At 40.3% G+C, this 21,484-nt stretch overlaps 1 protein-coding gene across 1 annotated transcript; it reads right to left on the bottom strand.

The window, feature by feature from the left end:
• Positions 1 to 2,181: 2,181 nt before the first annotated feature.
• LOC138934180 (myosin heavy chain, clone 203-like) lies at positions 2,182 to 3,292 on the bottom strand. The gene is made up of 2 exons (XM_070297640.1): positions 2,423 to 3,292; positions 2,182 to 2,373 (listed from the first exon to the last, which is right to left on the bottom strand). Exons 1-2 carry the CDS (start codon positions 3,290 to 3,292, stop codon positions 2,182 to 2,184), a joined length of 1,062 nt encoding a protein of 353 aa, XP_070153741.1.
• Positions 3,293 to 21,484: the final 18,192 nt, after the last annotated feature.

The raw sequence follows: 21,484 nt of genomic DNA, 5'->3' as shown, positions 1-21,484 counted from the left end.
GGAGCGAAAAAATGCTATACGTTTCTTAAAACATTTAAACTTTAGTTAGTAAAAATACCGTTGTAGGGAGCGAAAAAATACTATACGTTTCTTAAAACATTTAAACTTTAGTTAGTAGTTTATTGTTAGTATAAACATATTTTATAAATAATATATTACTATTGTATTTTCGATATAATTTACGGTTGCGTTGAAAAAACATCGGTAGACGTTCTACGAATCGTTTCGAAGAACAAATTTGCGCGAATAATATAATTTGAATATAATTTGAATATAATTTATTGTAATAGATTTTAATAAAATAATAAAAATGAATCGGTTTTATTTATAATAGATTTTAATAAAAAATCGTGGAAATGTTCGATCAGTCTTATATATAATAGATATTATAAAATCTATTATAAATAAGACTGATCGTACATTTTCACGATCTTTCTATTATGCTCTCGGAAGTGTTTTATATAGAATAATGTGAAAAAGATGTTAATGCGAGTTTTAGTATTATCATAGTGACGTAATAAAGAATGTATACAAAGCGCGAGAAAGAGTACGTATAAAGTTTGAAAGAGAGAACGCAGGATATGGCGGCCGCGTAGCGGTGCGAGAGAGAACTCGTATAGAACGCGAAAAAATTCGTATATAACGCCAAAAAACGAACTTTTTGTGTTTTTGCGATGTAAAAGTCGTGGAAACCACCATTCTGTCCAAGTCTTGGCAAATCTCGACTCGATTTGGCAAATTCGCGTTCTATCTCATTGGCATCGAACATATATTATGCTACATGCAAACGAGACAGAATGCGAGAATTTGCCATAAATCGAGTCGAGATTTGCCGCGAATTGGACAGATCGATGATTTCCATGACTCTTTATTATATTCTTGAAAGTGTTATATATAGAGCAACGCGAGAATAAAGCCACCGCGAGAATAAAATTACCGCGAGATACGACGTTCACTTAAGAATGCGATGAAGAATATATATAAAATATAAAAAAGAGTCCGCATAAAGCGCAAAAGAGAGAACGCAGGATGTGGCGGCCGCGTAGCGGCGCGAGAAAGAATTTATATGGAGCGCAAGAGAGAACTCGTACAAAATTACGATTGTTTTATAATTATACGATTTAAAGATTAATAATGGTAATCACTCTAATCGATTATTTAAACGGTTAATCGATTTTCGCAAGTCTTAATTTTAATTGTATTGTGTTATTATTTTTTTCTTTGTTTTATAATTATACGATTATTTTAGTTTTAACGTCTACAATTTTTTCTAAGATTTTCTTTGTTATAATTATACGATTATTTTAGTTTTAACATGTCTACAATTTTTTCTAAGATTTTTTTGTTTTATAATTATACGATTATTTTAGTTTTAACATGTCTACAATTTTGTATAATATGTATAATATGTATAATATGTATAATATATATAATATGTAGTTTTATTTAATAAAAATACATTTTTATCATAATACAGCTGTTTTATTTATCCAAGAATTGTGCGATTCGTCCATTCCTAACCATTTCACGTAAATCTTGTCACCCTTTCGACGCAGCACCTTTTCTACGAGATACACGTCGGGATCGCCAACGCGCAACAATTCGTGCTCGTAGAATCCTCCAGCGATCGGCTCGCCGCGCGAATCCTTTAATAGATACGTTACGGGATTAGTCCGTTGTATCTTAGTTATTCGAAAAATCTCTGTAGTCCAGTTGGGTGTGAAGCCTTTCTCGAAAATCGTCTTAAATTTACTGATGCGTACCGGATCGGCTACTTTGAATTTCGCCGGAGCCGCGATTTTTATATTGCTGTATACAGTATTTAAAAGTTTATCGGCAATTTTTGGAGTTACGTCGACAGGTCTCATATTTATAGTGCGATGTTTTCGCGTGTTATATTCCTCGACGAGTCGTGGTAATTCGTCGATCCACTTGTACGTTCCATTTAGCGTGAAGTACTTCCACATAGAATTTTTGAGCGTACGATTGAATCGTTCGACTATCGACGCTTTCATCACCGAATATGTCGAATAATGATTTACTTCGTGCTTCTTCGCGAAATTTCGCATATCGGCATTGTAAAATTCTTTTCCTTTATCGGTCTGTAGATTTTTCGGACACCTCTTAGAGTCTCGTATTATTTTAGATAACGTTCGAGTAACCTTGTTCGCGCTTTTACTCTTAAGCGGTACAGCCCATGCGTATTTGCTTAATACGTCGATAACGATGAGTATGTAGTTGTGGCCTTTGTTGAGTCTCGCGTAAGGACGCATCTCGACCACATCCGCTTGCCATAGGTCGTCGTATCCGCGCACCGCAACGCGACGACGCGAGAAGTTTCTTCTCGCGGGCGCGTGCAATTCCTCGACTAGTCTTCGTTTTTTAACGCTCATAATTCTTTTTTCTTTCTCTCGAGAATAACGTTGAATTGAATCTCTTTTTCAAGCGGTTCGCCGCTCCCGCTAATCTCTCTTTCGAGCGGATCGCCGTTCCCGCTAATCTCTCTTTCGAGCGGATCGCCGCTCCCGCTAATCTTTCTTTCGAGCGGTTCGCCGCTCCCGTTAATCTTTGCCAGTTCTCTCACTCTTCCCGATAGCTCGTCCGCGTCTCTCTTCAATCGTGACGTTGAATTTTCCAATTCTCGTATCTTCGTCTCGGATTTCACCGCGGAATTCGCCGCGATACGCGATTTTTGACTTAGTTCTTGTATTGCTTTACCTTGATTGAACATTACTTTACGATCGTTCGCGTTTCTCGTCGAGGACTCCGTCGCGTTAAGCGATATAGTTTTTTTCGCGACTTCGATTTGATCGCTTAAACCTTTGATTCGTTTATCTAAAACATCGATTCGTTTATCTAGAGCATTAGCGCTCGTTTCTATTTTCGAAATGGAATTTTCTACAGCATCTATTCGTTTACTTAGAACGTCATCGCACGTTTTTATCTCGGAAACGAAACTCTCCGCGACGTCTATTCGTTTACCTAAAGCGCTATCGAGCTGAGCGAGTCTCGTGAACAGTAGAATGACGCCTTGCCCCGCCTCGTTCGCGTCTTTTCTCAATTGCGATGTGATTCCCTCGACGTAGCTTTTGCTTGTCGCATCGGCGTCTTCCTCAGGTTGAGCTAAGCGTTTTATCTTACGCTCTCTCGCGTCGTACTCGATGGAAGAGCTTAGACACAGCGCGTTATCGCGCACGTAACTTCGCAGAGACTCGATAGCCGGACGTAGTCTTTCGGTTCTCGCGTCGTAACCTCGATTTTTTAAAGGCGAGCCAAATTTGCTCACGGACATCGCGAATTCCGCGTACGACTGTGACGGTCATCCACGCGACAGTTCAATTTATACGATCGCTCCTGTTTCGCGAAGCTCCTCGATTATCGATAGAATCTCGTTTTCGTGAGCGTTGTTGCCGGCTCGACGCGAAGCGTCTAACAATCGCAGACGATCCACTAATTCGTTTGGATCGTCCCAATGGACGTAATCGATTTTATTGTTCGTGAAACGCATAGTCGATGATACGCGACCCGCGCCTGTTTTTTTCGCGCCGCTGTTGTGAATAAGCGGAGCGATAATAAATTTGTATTTATATCCTTTATTTCCTAAGACAGATTTTTTAGCGTCATGATCACGTCTATGAGCGTTCGTTGTTAACAATATACTTCTGTATGTTAATTTATCTTTTTCTGTATATATGAGACTATTAGGAATTTTCATAAAAATTAATTCATACAAACCGGGAGTACCGACATATTTAATCTCATCTATAAATATGGAATCATTCGCGTCTACGTCAAATCGCTTATCGCCGAGCATCGCACCTTTCTCGCCGATGTAAACTCCGTAAACATGATCAATCTCGTTCGGCGCTTCTCCGCCGAGAAGAGTCCCCATATATTTTCGCCCTAACGGTCCTAGTCGACCGTGCGATATTTCGCGATCTTGAGAAATTCGCGAAATTTGTTTAACGGGTATTTCGAGCATCGAGGGCGATTCAAGACTCTCGGATTCGAACGTTTCATATTCTTCGGTTTCGTTTCGCGCGAATGGATCTCTTTCGACGGAAGACTCGTTTAATGGAGTAGAAACGGCGTTCAATCGTCGTCGAGCGCGTATTTGTTTCGCTTTAGGTTTTTTCCAAACGGGAGTTAGTGCTTCGTCTTTCCATTTTTCCTCGACGCTCGTCGAGGGTGAAATGTCGGTTGCGTCTTGTTTTATCATTTCGCGTTTAATTTCGTTTCGCTCTATCTCGTCTCGCTCGGCGCGATCAGCGATGCGCCGCAGCGGTTCGACGATCGGTTTGAAACGACTCTCTATCGCGATCTCGTTTTCCATTTTTCCGGTCTTCAATGCTCTGTGTTTTTTACGAATCGATACACGCGTTTTAGCTATCTCTTTTGCTGTCTTTTCGCGTTTACCGATATCTGTCGAGGCCATTGCAACTTCTTCTAACTCACGAGAGAGCGATCGACGCGTTCGACGTATTCGCGACAACTGATCGCTCTACGGTACAATGAAGTCGTTAAATCCTCGTCTGTATCTACCAGCGCGGAGCGCGCTATCTTTGTCGATCACTAAGAAACCATATTTATATCGCCAACACGCACGACATAGCGCGTGAAAATTCTCATACGACATATCCGTGTTCACGTGATCGTTGTATGCGTGACGTAAATTAGTACCATCTTGTTTAAAAAGAATTAACAGATTAGCGTTATCTCGAATTAAATGCTTCGGTATTTTAGCATACGTTTGGCACAGATAGAAGCAATCGACGTTCGAGTGTCGACCCATAGCGAAATATTCTCTGATAGTATTTTGTTTGTCGCACGCTACATCGTCGAACACGAATATCGAATTCGGGAGAGCTTCGCTGGGTGAAATAACGTCAAAATTATTAGAAAATGTGAAATAACCTATATCTTCCATCGGTGTTAATAAATTTTCTAAATATTGATATTTAGGCTGCTGTAATGACTTTGAGTAAACATAAACGTTCTCGAAGCGTACGCCATGCGGACTCTCCAATAAACTTATTAATGCGTTTGTTTTGCCGCAACTAGAAGGCCCGCAAATGACGCAGCGAATAGCGCTCGGTAATAGACGACCGTGTCTACGCGTTTTTTTCGACGGTCGCGTTTTATTGTCGAGGTTCGTCACTTTTATCGCGATCGGTTGCCGCACGAAACGCATTCCTCTTGCTGCGCGCGTGCGCGGTACACTCGCGTGAGGCAGGGCGAAACCTTTTTATTTATATACGAATAGATCGCCATCAATCTCGCAGTAGCAAATTGCGCGCGGTGAATCGAGATGTTTATCTTACTAATAGATGGCGACGATATTCTCGATTTCACTACCGATCAATTGCGGTATATTCCGAAAATAATTTTACTAAAGCATTTCGGTCGCTACGTAGAACGATTGTGGGAGAAACTGCCTGAATATATAAAAGTGGATCCGGAGGTGCGGCGCTACCGTCGATGTCTAGAGCATTATAATCGCCCTTGGCAACGAACACACATTGACGGTCCGGCGCCGCTTGTTAAAGATTGCGGCGAATGCAATTCGCGAAACAGCAGTACGGTGTGAATCATGGCGCTGGCTTGTTGAATAGAGCGATAAACGCACTCCCTTTCGAAATACATATACCTGGATATCAATTTTGCGGGCCGGGTACTCGTCTTGCGAAACGACTCGCGCGAGGCGATCGAGGTGTCAATCCTCTGGACGCGGCCTGCCGCGAGCACGATATCGCGTACTCGCGAAGCGGCGAGCTCGCTGATCGACACGTCGCTGACCACGCGCTCGCCAAAAGAGCGCGCGAACGTGTCGCGGCTAAAGATTCGACTCTCGGCGAGAGAGCCGCCGCGGCGGCTGTATGGATGGCTATGAAATCGAAGACAAAACTTGGAATGGGTACAACGAAAATCAAGAGAAAAAAGAATAAAAGAAGAATAATCGCTACGAGAAAAAGAACGCTTCCGATAGCGAAACGCGGCGGCTTTTTACCCCTGCTACCGTTATTGGGAGCTCTCGGTTCTTTGGCAGGGGGAGCGGCGGGAATCGCGAAAGCGGTGAACGATCGCAAAGCAGCGCGACGACAACTGGAAGAGTTGCAGCGCCATGATCGCGCGATGGAAGGTCGCGGTTTATATCTCGCGCCGTACAAACGTGGAAGTGGCGTATTCTCAACGAGAAGAAGAGCTAAAAAAAAACTTCGCGTAAGCAGACGCTAAAGATCCTCCCATCCGTCGGAGCAACGACAAACGAACAATTAAATCGCGCGGCGATACTCTCGCGCGTACCTCACTTTAGAGGTGTGTTTATGCGCAACGCGCTTCCGTCGCAAGCGCGCCACGATGAAAGCGGCATTGTGAATTTAGATGACGCATCCGGACCAGGTACTCATTGGGTAGCGTACGCGAAAAAAGGGGACGACGCAATTTACTACGACGGTTTCGGTGATCTTCGTCCTCCGCGCGAACTCGCGCGTTATCTCGGGCGCGACGCGAACATTCAATACAATCGTCGCTCCGAGCAGACGCGCGATCAGAATATTTGTGGACAATTGAGTCTTCGATTTCTCCGAGAAGTTGATTGGAGGAATCGTCGACTATAATATCAACCGTTATTCGCCAATCGAACGCAGTTCGATCGTTCTCGCCGATCATGTCGCTGACTCTCACTCTTTCCGGACGAAGCAGTATTCTCGCGGCGAGTTATTTTCCGCCTCTCGATTTAAACGACGACGATTACGAATTAGGTTTAACCAATTTTGAAACTTATAATACAATACCGAATATAAATTCTACGAATAATAAATTTTATTTCGATAATAATGACGAGATTATCACAATTCCAATAGGATCTTACGAATTAAGCGCTATAAACGCATATCTAAGAGCAGCGATTCGTCATAAACGACGAACGAGAGAGGAGGAACGAGAACGCGAAAATGAAAAACCGGAAACGAACGATGACGATTACATATACGATGTTGATGACGATTATTTCGAAGACAATGAGAATGGCGATAAAAGTGAAAATTCTATAACGCTTCGAGGTAACGATAACACTATGAGAAGCGAAATTAAATGCGCATATCAAGTAAATTTCACAAAACCCGATAATATCGGTTCGCTCCTGGGTTTCTCATCTCGTGTATTACAACCGAATAAATGGTATGCATCCGATAAACCAATAAATATTATGGCCATTAACCTTATTCGAATAGAGTGCAACGTTACAACAGGAGCGTATCATAACGACAAATCCGCGCATACTATACACGAATTCGCGCCTAACGTTCCACCCGGATATAAAGTGTCGGAAATTCCAACGCAGATCATTTACCTTCCGATCATCGCACGGACCATTACCGATATAAACGTGCGTGTTGTGGACCAAAACGGAAAATTGATCGATTTTCGCGGCGAAGAAATTACGATTCGTCTACACGTACGACGAAAACGATAGAGAAGCGCGCGATGCTCGTAGTGAACGGATCGAACACGAGAAACGCGTCTATTAGCACTGTCGCGCCATCTCTAAACGCAGAAAAGAGAAGAAAAAAGGGAGGAAGACTAACCGCCGCCAAAGAGACTTTTCTACGCTCTTTGGGTTTTGTCGTGCCGAGAACCGCTTCTTCGTAAAAAGCGGAATGTGCGACATTTTAAGTATCGGTGGGGAGCCAATCTTCGACGATCGCATCGTCAAGATCGAAACTCACACGTACAACCCTTACGCCAATACTACGTTCGGAAATAGCGATGAGATACGAATTCCTATACAACAGCAAGATTTATATACATTACCTTGCGACAGTTTTATCTACATTGAAGGCAGACTCGAGTCGAAGGAAGCATCGAGCGCGCAAGAGGAAATCGCATCGGTAACGAGATTAGTAAACAATTGCGCGGCGTTTATGTTCGAGGAAATTCGCTACGAGCTCGATGGCGTAGAGATCGATCGAAACAGAAACGTTGGAATAACGAGTACGATTAAAAATTACGTGTCGCTGACAGTCGAAAGAAGTAAAATATTAAAAAACGCTGGATGGGACTTATTAGCAACAACTCATTCGTCAATCGGTGATTTTAATTTTTGCGTACCTCTTAACGTGCTATTAGGTTTTTGCGAAGATTACAAGCGCGTTGTGATCAACGCGCGACACGAGCTTATTTTAATACGAGCGCGCAACGATAACAATTGCGTTATATCGCGCGAAACACAAGAACCTAAAATCGTTTTGTTAAAAATACAATGGCGAATGCCTCATATAGTATTGAATGATGTTAATAAATTAAGATTATTGCGCACGTTACATAGTGGACGATATTTGAGCGTCGCTTTTCGCTCATGGGATCTTTACGAGTTTCCGCTTCTACAGAGCACGACCAAACACTCGTGGGCCGTTAAAGCGGCAACACAACTCGAGAAACCGCGATATGTTATCTTCGCGCTACAATCTGGAAAGAAGAACGTTCTGTCTGAGGAGCCTTCTTTATTCGACGATTGTAAACTAACTAATGTCAAACTGTATCTTAATTCCGATTTTTATCCTTACGATGACATGAATTTAGATTTCGATAAACATAAAATCGCCGTATTATACGATATGTATTCGAAATTTCGAAAAACGTACTACGGATGCGAAAACGACGAAACACTCTTAAATCTAGATAAATTTTTAATTCACGGCCCACTCGTAGTCATCGACTGTTCTCGACAGAACGAGTCAATTAAAAGCGCCACTGTGGACGTTCGCATAGAGTTCGACTGCAAGGAAAACATCCCCTCTAATACCACAGCTTACTGTCTTATTATTCACGATCGAGTGGTAGAATACAATCCGCTTACTAACGTCGTGCGCAGAATCGTGTAAGCGCAACGATACTCGAAAAAATATGGAGACAGAATAAAACGCTTAGAAAAATCTAGAAAGAAACACTTCGAGTATCGCTAACAACGACGATGGACACACCGATTTTTGTCGATCTTCAAGGTTTCGTAGTTAACGAAAAATTCGTCGTGAAAGAAGTAGCCGTGTTAAGAAATGGTGTAGAATTGACGCATCACATCTTTCGCTCGCCGATGTCGTGGGATTTGCTCACGAGAGCGGAAAAATCGCGAGCGTGTTGGTTGATATCGAATCATCATCAGCTAAAGTGGAACGATGGACACACAAATTATGGGTCGATGAAAAAACTCGTTCGAGATGCCATATGTCGAGGATCTAACCCTGATTCGACGGTGCAGATCTATGTCAAAGGTCACGAGAAGAAGAAGTGGTTAATCGAGATCTTAGGAAACGTCGCCGACGATCGCGATATAACCGTTTCTGTCGAGACTATCGACGCCGATTACGAAGATATCGAACGTCTGGAGACTCTGAACGCTTCGCGGGCCTTTCATTGCGGATACCACGCGAAAAATTGTGCGTTAGAAAACGCGTGTAAATTGCACGATTGGTGGTTTGAGCGACGCGATCGTTTGCGCAATATGAGCGATTGATTTTATATAAATTTAAGTTATATAAATTTAAGTTATATAAATTTAAGTTATATAAATTTAAGTTATATAAATTTAAGTTATATAAATTTAAGTTATATAAATTTAAATTATATAAATTTAAGTTATATAAATTTAAGTTATAATGTATCAAATTAATAAGTTATATAAATTTAAGTTATATAAATTTAAGTTATATAAATTTAAATTATATAAATTTAAGTTATATAAATTTAAGTTATAATGTATCAAATTAATTATATATTTTAAATTTTAAATATAATTATAATGTATTAAGTCAATTATATAATCTATAAGTTTAATCATAAATATGTTATATATTGTTGCAAAATATACGTTACACGAAAAAACCGCGTTTTTTCTTTATCGCGGTCGCATCCTTTATCGCGGTCGCGTAACAAATTTAATTATAAATTTATAACTGTCCATAGATATTATTTTATCGCGATCGCATAATAAACTTAATTATAGAAATTTTTATCGCGATCGCATAATAAACTTAATTATAGAAATTTTAATTTAAAATAATCTATAAGTTTAATCATAAATATGTTATATATTGTTGCAAAATATACGTTACACGAAAAAACCGCGTTTTTTCTTTATCGCGGTCGCATCCTTTATCGCGGTCGCGTAACAAACTTAATTATAAATTTATAACTGTCCATAGATATTATTTTATCGCGATCGCATAATAAACTTAATTATAGAAATTTTAATCTATTTAAATCTATTTAAATATACTATTTAAATATACTATTTAAATATACTATTTAAATATACTTAATACGGATACAGATGGTTATTACGAGAAGCGCGAGAACGAGAGGATACGGAAGAAGAAAAGAAAAGCGTAAAGAATCAACGTTTCGCTTAATGTATAACATTTATTCATAAAAATTATATCTTACAAATGCGCTTTATTAACGCGTAAAATTACTCCGTGTCGAACGGAGTAATCTGTTCGTTGACCGTCGCCGATTCGGCCTCGTCCTCTATTGATCGTAATTCGCCGATCGGTCGCGATTCGGGCTCCTCATCGATCTGTGATGCGACGACTCGCCTAACTTCGGGAACGGCGAAGGGCTCCTCATCGATCTGTGATGCGACGACTCGCCTAACTTCGGGAACGGCGAAATCGCGCTCGCCGCGTCGACGAGCGTCGCGCAATGCGCTATGAACGCTTTGCGCTTGTGCGAGCATAGTTTTCGTTCTATTTATTAAGTCATAAAGCGATTCTCGCGCTGTTTTTACACAGCTCTCTATTTCTTGTCTAAAATGCAAAAATAAAAATTAATAAAAGTAAAAATTAATAAAAGTAAAAATTAATAAAAGTAAAAATTAATAAAAGTAAAAATTAATAAAAGTAAAAATTAATAAAAGTAAAAATTAATAAAATTTATTATAATTTGTTATAATTTATTACAATTTATTATAATTTGTTATAATTTATTATAATTTATTATAATTTCAATTAGATACTTACATTAAATGTGCGATATCTATGTCTTCGTTTAACTGAAAAGCGAGTCTAAACGAATCCGGACTATTATCGATAACACCTTGCGCTTCCACACGCAAATCCGTAGCAAGGTCTCCCAGAACATAGGATTTTATCGCGAATAAGTCCCCGTTTACATTAATATAATCGGCCGCGTTAATGATCTGTTCGATTCGTTCCATATCGAACAGTTCACGACCGATTTTAATTCTCGTCACTTCACGTTCCGTCGTTTCGCGCTTCGTTATCTCGCGAGCGAGAATACTTTAACGCTTCTCGAAACGATCTCGCGTTTTATAAAGATCGACGCGCGGGATGTTGCGGTACAATTTATCGATCGCGCCGCATCTTCCTTCCGCGACCGTTTTGTTGCCGGAAAGGAGATATCTCTACTCGCTCATCGAGTGTCCTTTTTAGAGGACAAACGAATAATAAAAATAGGAATAACAAAAACATCCGTTAGATAATGCGCATTCCGAATACCTTGCGAACAATGAGATCATCATCGCCGGAAAAAAGTATCTAGGGATATTTAAAGGTATGTCTAATTTATCGTTACCGGAAGGAGATATCTCTAATTTATCATTACCGGAAGGAGATATCTCTAATCGCTCATCGAGTGTCCTTTTTAGAAGACAAACGAATAATAAAAATAACAGAAAACATCCGTTGGATAACGCGCATCGTTGAAAGAGATATCTTTAATCGCTCATCGAACGTCGAAAACATCCGTTAGATAACGCGCATCGTTGGAAGAGATATCTTTAATCGCTCATCGAATGTCCTTCTTAGAGGACAAACGAATAATAAAATAGAAAAAACAAAAGAGGAACTCGAGCGCGTCCGCTAGATAACGCGCATTCCAAACGTTCGACGTTTTTTTAGAAGACAAACGAATAATAAAAATAACAGAAAACATCCGTTAGATAACGCGCATCGTTGAAAGGGATATCTTAATCGCTCATCGAATGTCCTTCTTAGAGGACAAACGAATAATAAAATAGAAAAAACAAAAGAGGAACTCGAGCGCGTCCGTTAGATAACGCGCATTCCAAACGTTCGACGCCGAAAGAAACGCGTTTCCCTCTCCCTCTCCCCACCCAACCACATTATTCGTCACCGATAAAAATAGGCGTCTCGCGGAACGCGCGAATCAATCGCGCTCGGCGTCTCTCAACAGTTTACCGCGTTTTTCCCGTTTCGCGCGATGACTAACACGAGGATGGTTCTCACTCTAGCGACGATGCTCGTCGCTACGACGGTCGCCGCGCCCTTCGACTCGGAAAGAATCGAGGCGCTTCGTTTTCTGCGCGTATACGGTTTTCTAAAAGACGATGGAGAATCACTGTCGTCCGATAACGCGACATCTCTGCATCGCGCCCTATCGCTGTTTCAAGAATATTATCAATTATCGGGAAACGACGCGTTAAACGCCGTTACGCTTCACCTTATGCGTAAACCGAGATGCGGTCTCGCAGATATTCCCGATCGCGCGTATAGCCCGATCGCGCGAAAATGGCCGAAGACGCGTCTCGCATGGAATTTTCAGATGGCTAGCGAAGAAATCTCGCGAACGGCCGAAACTGCATTTGCGTTATGGGCAGCGAACTCATCGCTAACTTTCGCACGCGACCCGTTACACCCCGATATATTAATATCTTATCGAACGGGCGCGCACACTTACGCGAATCGCCGAAACGTCGGTATTTGCCCGGCGGCTTTCGACGGTCCGGGAGGAGCCCTAGCTCACGCGTTTTTTCCCTCTGGAACAACCGACTTCACATCGGAGATACACGTCGACGATTCCGAACCATGGCACGTGTATCTAAACAAAAATCCTCTCGACACGCATCATCTGCTACAAACGCTAACGCACGAGATCGGCCACGCATTGGGTCTACAGCATAGTATGCGCAATGACTCTATAATGTTCCCGTATATACCCGATATCGAGAATCAATTTCCAGTTAAGTTGAGCATAGAAGACATTCTCGCTATACAGAATCTGTACGGATCTCACGACGACGGAAACTATCCAACGGCGACTCCCGCGACCACCGCGGCGCCCGCGACGACGAGCGTCGCGCCGACCGACCCAGCGCGCGCGGATCTCTGCGCATTACGACGCGTGGACGCCGCGCTAATAATGAATCATCGATTATATATAGCTAATCGCCGCAACATATGGTCGGTCGACATGACCGAAAAGCGTTACGGTAGACCCATGACGCTCACAGATTACGCGACGTTTCTACCGGCGAATTTCACGCGTCTATCCGCCGCGTATCGAAGACCCTCGGGCGATCTCGCGCTATTCGCGAACGATTCGATCTACCTCGCGGAATATCCCAGTCTTAAACTAAAATCGGGCTGGCCGAGATATCTCCACGATATCGGACTTCCCCGAAACGTTAAAATCAACGCGGCGATAAATACGCACACGGGACGAACCTACGCTATATACGACGATGATAAAGTCGCGGAAATCGACGAGTGTCACATGATAGTCATTAGACACGCTCCATTAAAAGATATATTTCCCGGAATTCCGTCCGCGATAACGTCGGCCTTCCGATACATCGATGGCAATCTATATTTCTTCGCCAAACGTCAGTTCTACGCCTTCAACGAATTTACAAATACCGTAACCTCGGCGGGTCCTTTCGATCTACACGCGCTCGGCATCGAATGTCCTACGGATGGACTGCTAAGGCAATTGCGCGATCTACTTAGTCGCGTCTATCGTCTCAGCGACACGATCGAGAAAGAGAGAATCGACGATGAGAACGACTAGAGCGACCCTACCGTTATTTTTTTTAAATAGAATATATAAGAGAAAACGCGCGAAAGGGGAAGAAGCGATCTCTACGCGAGTATATAAAGACCGTCCATCCATTAAGCGCTTCATTATTGACGGAGAACACCGAAGCTAACGCGCGAAAAAGAACAAACGAGAAAAAACGAGCGACAATGTACGCGACAATGGGGGGGCAACCGCAGCAGCAACACTCATTCGACGACCGAACGAGACCGCGAAGATAGCGCGGAATACACTAAAAAAGCTAAAATGGACAATGGGTAAGACTATCGAACATTTATTCGAACTAATAATTCGCTAACACCGTTTCTCTCATCGCTTATATCTATTTTTTTAGACGAGATCGCGATCGAACGCCAAAACATGACGCGGACGTCTCGATCGCGCGACTGCTCAGAATCTTAGGAAGACGCTATCCATTGACCAAAACCGCATATAAACATCTGGAAATTAGCGTTAACGTCAGCCGACCCTCTTTCGTAGAAATCGTCCTCGGAGATTGTCACGGCAAAGAGATCTCGCTAACGCCGGATACGTGGAAGGAACTGCTCGATCTACGACCCACGCTCCTATCGCACTTTCGCTCCGACGAGCGCGACGAGGCGCGCCCGACGCCAATACACATCGGACAATTGACGCTACGATTCGGCAAACTCAACAATCTCCGAATACTTCGTCTCGAGACGCCTAAAATTCGCCTAGCCGTATCGAAGAACACCGTCGTAAATATATTAAATCTGGAACTTTGCGTCAACCGCATCGTTGCATCTTTAAGCGGTTTAACCGCGCGTGTGGACAACAAGCTAATTCGTTTCCTCGACATCGCGGCAGGCGCTCGCGATAAGGCGCTTATTCCCGCGATGATACGCGAGAGCGATAACTTCGACCGCAACGATATAATCGATTGCGAACTGCAGGCTCTGCTCTTCGGAGAATCGTGATACGCTCGCTCGCGTACTCGTATCGTCGTATTATTAATATATTAATATATTAAAAAAATTTGTAAAAGAAAACAATAAAAACACCTCTCCTCTTTCGCTAGAACGACGATATCTCTTTATTTCACGACCTCTCGAAGATTCGCCATCTCGCTAAAGCGACGAGCGCGCTCGCGCTAACGCGCGCCTCGAGAGGAGGAGAGCGACGAGGGACGCCCCTCCGTCCGCTCGACCGCCCACCGACGATCCCCCGCCCCTCGACGCCGGGCGCCCGCCGCCCGCTCGCGGATCGCGCGCTAGAAGCGCCCCCCTAAAGAATCGCGACGGCGGATCGCGCGCTAGAAGCGGCGCGCCCCTCTAAAGAATCGCGACGGCGGACCGCGCGCTAGAAGCGCGAGTCGCGTCAAGGTCGCGAATCGGGAGGAACCGCCACCCCCGAACGCCATCTCTCGAGCGCTCTCGGCGACTCGTACCCACCGCTTCCCCCCGACCGCGCTTCCCCTCTCACCCTACTTACCCCCCCATGCACCCGCCCAGCCCGCTCTCCATCCCTCGGGCGCCCACAAACTGCTCCGAAACTATCTCTCTCTCTTACTCCCCAACGATACCCTCTCTCTCACACTCACACAAAACTGAGCCAGAACCGGCCTTACTATCCTACTCACGAACATTCCAGATTTCCTTGAGCATGTGAGAAGAATTACGGAAGACACGGTAATACACAAAAAGTTTGATACCACTATACGTTTCGGAAGCCAAGATCGTCGAGAAGACAAAGGATCTCAACAGTCAAGCGGGACGAGTCAAACGTGTTTTCACTGTAAGCAGCCAGGGCATATATCCAGGGAGTGTAAACAAAGGAAAATGACGTGTTTTAAATGCGGCCAAGAAGGATATATCAGCCTATCGTGTCCGAAAAGAGGAACCAGCACAGGGGCGGCAGCAAGTCATATGATTAAGCAGGAGGAAGAAAACAGCGCCGAGTCGGCAATAGAAGAAGATACTATATACGTAACAGAACAAGGATACAAAAATAAAGACAATGCGTGCGTGCGAATATATAGTATAAATAAACCAGGCATTTCTTTTAAAGCGTTGATAGACACGGGGAACTTAGTGAGTCTTATGCGATATTCGACATATCAAAAATATTTTTCTTCTAAAAAGCTATTCGGAATTAATAATAATGTAAAATTAACAGGAGTTAACGATACAATTTAACTCAAAAACCATATAATACAATTTTGTCCGCTGATAAAATTAAACCTTGGATACGTGTAGCGCCAAATATTGCACCAGAGACCAAAAATCAAGATGAATAGTGCCGTAAAAAGAAATTAGTTCATAAGATAATTTACTGTCATAGCTAGATATAAGTGCAAAGTATAAGTTGTTTATATTAAAGTTTTTTTTATAAATAAGTAAGTTTAGCTAAGCTAATGTTAGTTCGGAACGAAATAACGGGTCAGAATGGTCGAAGCTGTACGCGCTTGAAATAAGAAAGAATTATACATGCCGATAAGTTAGGAAATCGGAGCTATTTAGAATAATTGAACAGAGTCGCGCTGACATCGAGAACGTAGATTGGGGAATACGAGAGCGAGTTGAGAGCGAAAGCGGAGCAGTGCATGATTTTCGCAGCGATAGCATGTTAGAACATTTCAAAAGTGGTATTAGAGTCAAGCGATTAATGGAGTTGTTAGGAGTACTGTACAATAATATAATAAAGTATAGTTCAGAATTAAATTAATGTATCGATTTATTATACGGAAGCGTACACGAGTATATAAGTGTTGTGTAAAAGAGAGAAAGAGAGCGAGAAAAAAAGTGTATGCGTACGTGCGTGCGTGTGTATAAACATCTCTCTCTCATTCTCTCTTTCCCTTCCACTTCCTCTCTCTCCCCCCCTCGATCTCTCTCTCTCTATCTGTCTCTTTCTTCCTTTTACGCACACACTCCACCATACACATATCGCGTGTAGCAATCAGCTGATCGCAGCATCCGACGAGCGGCGATCCGGAACAACTTAAGTGACGTTATTTTAAGAAATACTTATTCCTAACGTAATTCTAAAACATTTTCTTCTTTACCAAAATTTTATATAAAGCATAAGTTATAAGATAAAATAGTTAGCGACTCATGCAGTGGTAATCATGCGTTGGACGATTAGCTGCGGCGCGTTGCGTCACTCCTGCCTGTCTTCTGTACTCGACGCGTGATTTGCTAACTATTTTTGCTTATAACTCAAAAATTACGCTTCAATTCAAATTTTGGTAAAGGAAAAATCGTCTTAGAATCGTATCAGGAATACGTCATTTTAAGGGTGGAAGGTTGTTCGGAAACACCCTGTATAATCATGTATATCTATCATTAATCTTAAAATAAATAAATTTATACTTTGTTAATTAAAATCAAAGTAACCCTTTATTAATCCCCCACTCGTTCCTAGATGAAGATCGCACTTGGTCTCATCCCGCGTAAAAGAGATTAAATTCTCTTACCAAAAAGGGATCGCCGAGCGAACTTCCGAAAACAGTGTCATAGCGACTCAGTCGTTCACCTGCTTTGCGGACCTGTCAGTTCGTTCGACCCGATTCCAAACGCTACGAGACGTTTAGACTTCGGGATAATTAAAAGATAGTTGTTACGGCTTTCCGTCGACTCATCTGTCCCCGAGTCTGGACGTAACAATAGCATTCAAATGCATTTCCTGTGCGTTTCGTTCTTGATTCCACATTTTTTAAATTTGACAACATTTGTTATAAACTGACTTTCAGCATTTCCATGGGCTTTCCGCTCTCTCTGATCATTGCTGACATCATTTTACAAAATCTGGAGACGACGGCTGTTGAGATTCGTTCGTTTAATTTACCTTTTTGTTATAAATACGTAGACGATATCGCGTTGGCAACTCTCTTCTCTATGCTCAATATTGTGCTGGATACTTTCAACTCTTTCTATCTAACTAAGGTTACAGTTCACATTGAAGGAAGGAGTCGTCAATCGACTCAATTTGTTGTGATTATGGTTCTAAACAATAATTTTTTAACTTTTGACTAGTATCACAAACCTACTTTTCTGGGCAGATATTTGCATTTTAAGTCTTGACACCCTCTCTGTTATAAAAAAGCTGCCACCAACCTTATGATAGAGCTTTTTGGATCTCATATCCAAGCTTCCACCCGAAAAATCTGCATCTCGTTATCAACATACTATTAACAAATGGACATCCACTGACGTTTATATTCAATACATTACAAGAACGCCTAAAAACTTTGATATTTACATATAATAAACTTAAATTTGACAAAACGAATACAACAATTAATAGTGACGAAACTTCTGAACATCATGCATTTTTTAATATCCCATATGTTTCGACAGTTTCGGAGCGATTCAAGCTTGTGATTCGTGATTTATGGATTAAGTTATCATACACCGATATAAACAAATTACGCAAATTTATCTATGTGCATAAAGATATTTTGCCCAACAAACTACGCAGCAACTTGATCCTATAGATAAAATCTCCTGTAAGGACTGCGATGCATCTTACGTCGGTCAGACAAACAGATTCTTAAAAACTCGAATAGCTGAACACCAAAATCACATCAAAAGGAAAACTACACAACATTCCGTTATCACAGACCACGAGTTTGAATAAGATAATGTGGAAATCTTAGATAAAGAACACATCTATGGAAGGCGCTTGATGTCGGAGATGATTTTTATAAAACGACAAACTAATAGTTTAAATCTTTGGAGCAACACGAAGAGTTTGCATTAAGCGTACATCACGTGGAGAATTTATCAAAAATTTTTAATTTAAATTCGACGCGCAATGACATGTCGTAGAGACATATTTTTTTGTTCTGGAATATAAGTCTATATTTGTTTTTATTTTTATAATGTCATACATGATTTTTTGATTTTAATATCTGACAGTTCTTGCTTTTACTGACTCGCAGTGCTGCTTCTCGATAGTTGAAGTGAGTCGCCTCCGTTTCATTTCCGACGCTTTACTACTACTTTCTTAACGCTTTTCACAAACGTGTTACATATAATTGTTATTAGGTCTTAAAATTATGATATTTGAAAATTAATGGTCTCAACTCATATAATTCGAAGAATTTCTTCCTTCACGGGCGGAACTGAAGAAAGACTCACCATGCTTTCCCGTTGTTACTGTGGGTCATAACTTGATATATGCACAATACTAATCAATATGTATGTAACCGCCGTATGTCTAGCTATTTTGTTACTTTACATACTTTCTGTTGGTCTATATGTTTGTGTCTATTTGTGCAGCATTGTTGAAGATGGTCCGATACCAGAACTGAAACGTATATAATAAATAATTATAATAATTAAAATATTTGCGCAACTATTACGACGCTCTTAATTAGCCCGTTCTCCTTTTGTTAAAATGCATTTGAAAATGCATTTTAATTTTAATATGATCTTTCCTTTTTTCATGTTGTACAATTTTGTTTTGGCTACAACAATGTCAAATTATTATAATTGTGGGAGAAACACAATCTCAATATTGTAAGAACTAATTTGCAAATTCGCTTTTTTAAAAACTGTGTTAATGAAATATTTCCAACACACTAATATTGCAAACAATCTGATTTTCTTTTATTATAAATCTGATAGAGCGGTATCAAAAGCGAAATGCATTTTTATATTTAAACCCCTGCGTATTAAGATCATGATGCACACAGATATTTAACTATTTACAGGATTCTCTTTTTAAATTGTCAACAGATATTTATAGAATATTCCTTCCAGTTATTTGAAACTGTACTCGCCGTTTACGATTTATTGGTAATTTATCGATCTACATAATAAGTTTTTTTTTTTTCTTAAGAGGATGCCGAACCGTCCTGTTTTACCGGCCATAATAATTATATTTTTGTACACCGAAATTTTTTTATTGGCTACATGAAATGAGAAATCCTTTTCCACGATTAAAGTATATACATCAATAAAGTGGGAACCTTGTGCTTTTATGTTAAAAACGAAGAAAAGCTAAAAAGTTACAGTTTTTTTATCGGTTTCTTGCGTCAGGTCGTAACAATATTCGCTTAATATAAAAATTGTGCTGTTTGTACGTACAAAATAAGATAGGTTCCCACTCGGAAATGCATGAAAGAATATAAGTGAACATTTAAAAATGTATTTAGAAGCTTAGTAAAAAAGATCTTGGTTTATAAAACTTTCGTGCATATGTGTGTGTGCGAGATCGAGGCTCAAGAGTAAAACAGAGCAGTAAAACAGAGTGACGTTAGTTGCGTGACGTCGCGATAGACGGAGTTGCAATCTTACATGACAAAGATAGACATAATAGTATTATCTTTGTCTCTTTCATGCATGCGAGAGTAATATACATGTATGCACTAACATTATTGCAGCATCTTTTCTCTCTCGATCATACGCTCTATTTTTTTCTAATCGCTCGTTCGCTATGTGCTACGTATCGCTTCATGCTCCTCGCATATTCACTTACGCGTTCATTCGTGGTTCTCTCTCTCTCTCTCTCTCTCTCTCTCTCTCTTTCTGCTCATTCATTATTGTATTCTTTTATTCCCATTATTATATTCTTTTACTTGCTCAACTTTTATTCTTTCTATTCTCGTCTTTCTACATGAAAATAAATAAATTTATTTATTTATTTATTTTTATTTTATAAAGTATAAATAAGATACACAACAATAAGTTATTTTCTTTTTCTGTTTAACTGTAATTAAATACAACACATGTACATACAAAAAAACACATAATTAAATACTTTTTCTATTTATAAGATACACAATATCTCATTTATACTCTATAAAATAAAGATGAATAAATTAATGATTCAATTAATAATTATTATTATGTAGAAAGACGAGAATAGAAAAAATAAAAGTCGAACAAATAAAAGAATATAATAATAGAGATGAAAGAATACAATAAAGAACGAACAGAGAGAGAGAGAGAGAGAGAGAGAGAGAGAGAGAGAGAGAGAGCAGCGTGAATGAACGTGTAAACGAATGTGCGAGGAGCATGATATATATAAATATATATACTGGGTGGCCCATTTTAATCCATCCAGTCGAATATCTCAAAAACCAAGCCCGGAAGAGAAAAATGTTTCAGACAAAAGTTGTGTGGCTTCAAGGGGGCCATAAGATGGTGACAATGATTTGACCTTGGAAAATCATTTGAAGGTCATGTGAAGGTCAACTTTAAAATCTTAAATGGAAACCCCTATTTTTTATTTAGTATTCTTGTAGCTGACATTGAGAGCTTTCCAAAACACTATAATAAAGTATTTTTTCATTAAGTACTTTTTGAGTTATTTTATATTTTAATCTGACATATTTTGATATAAAAAATAAAATATTTCGTAAAATATTCAGTTTTCGATAATTTTACCGTAATACTTCTATGTACAGAATAATAAGACAAATTAATTAGTGCCAAAAAAACAAATAATTGTTTAGAAAAATACATTGTAAATAATTTTCTTAAAAACAATTTTTTTTTATACTAATTGGTTTGTCTCATTATTCTGTACATAGAAGTATTACGGTAAGATTATCAAAAACTAAATATTTTACGAGATATTTAATTTTATATATCAAAATATGTCAGATTAAAATATAAAATAACTCAAAAAGTACTTAATAAAAAAATACTTTATTATAATGTTT

This window comes from Polyergus mexicanus, unplaced genomic scaffold (assembly GCF_030449975.1).
Source record: "Polyergus mexicanus isolate NDT 795.1 unplaced genomic scaffold, iyPolMexi1.0 SCAF_6, whole genome shotgun sequence".
In the NCBI taxonomy this organism is placed as follows: Eukaryota; Metazoa; Arthropoda; class Insecta; order Hymenoptera; family Formicidae; genus Polyergus; species Polyergus mexicanus.
The sequence above is the reverse complement of the archived record's forward strand: the minus strand, read 5'-3'. Positions and strand labels throughout refer to the sequence as shown.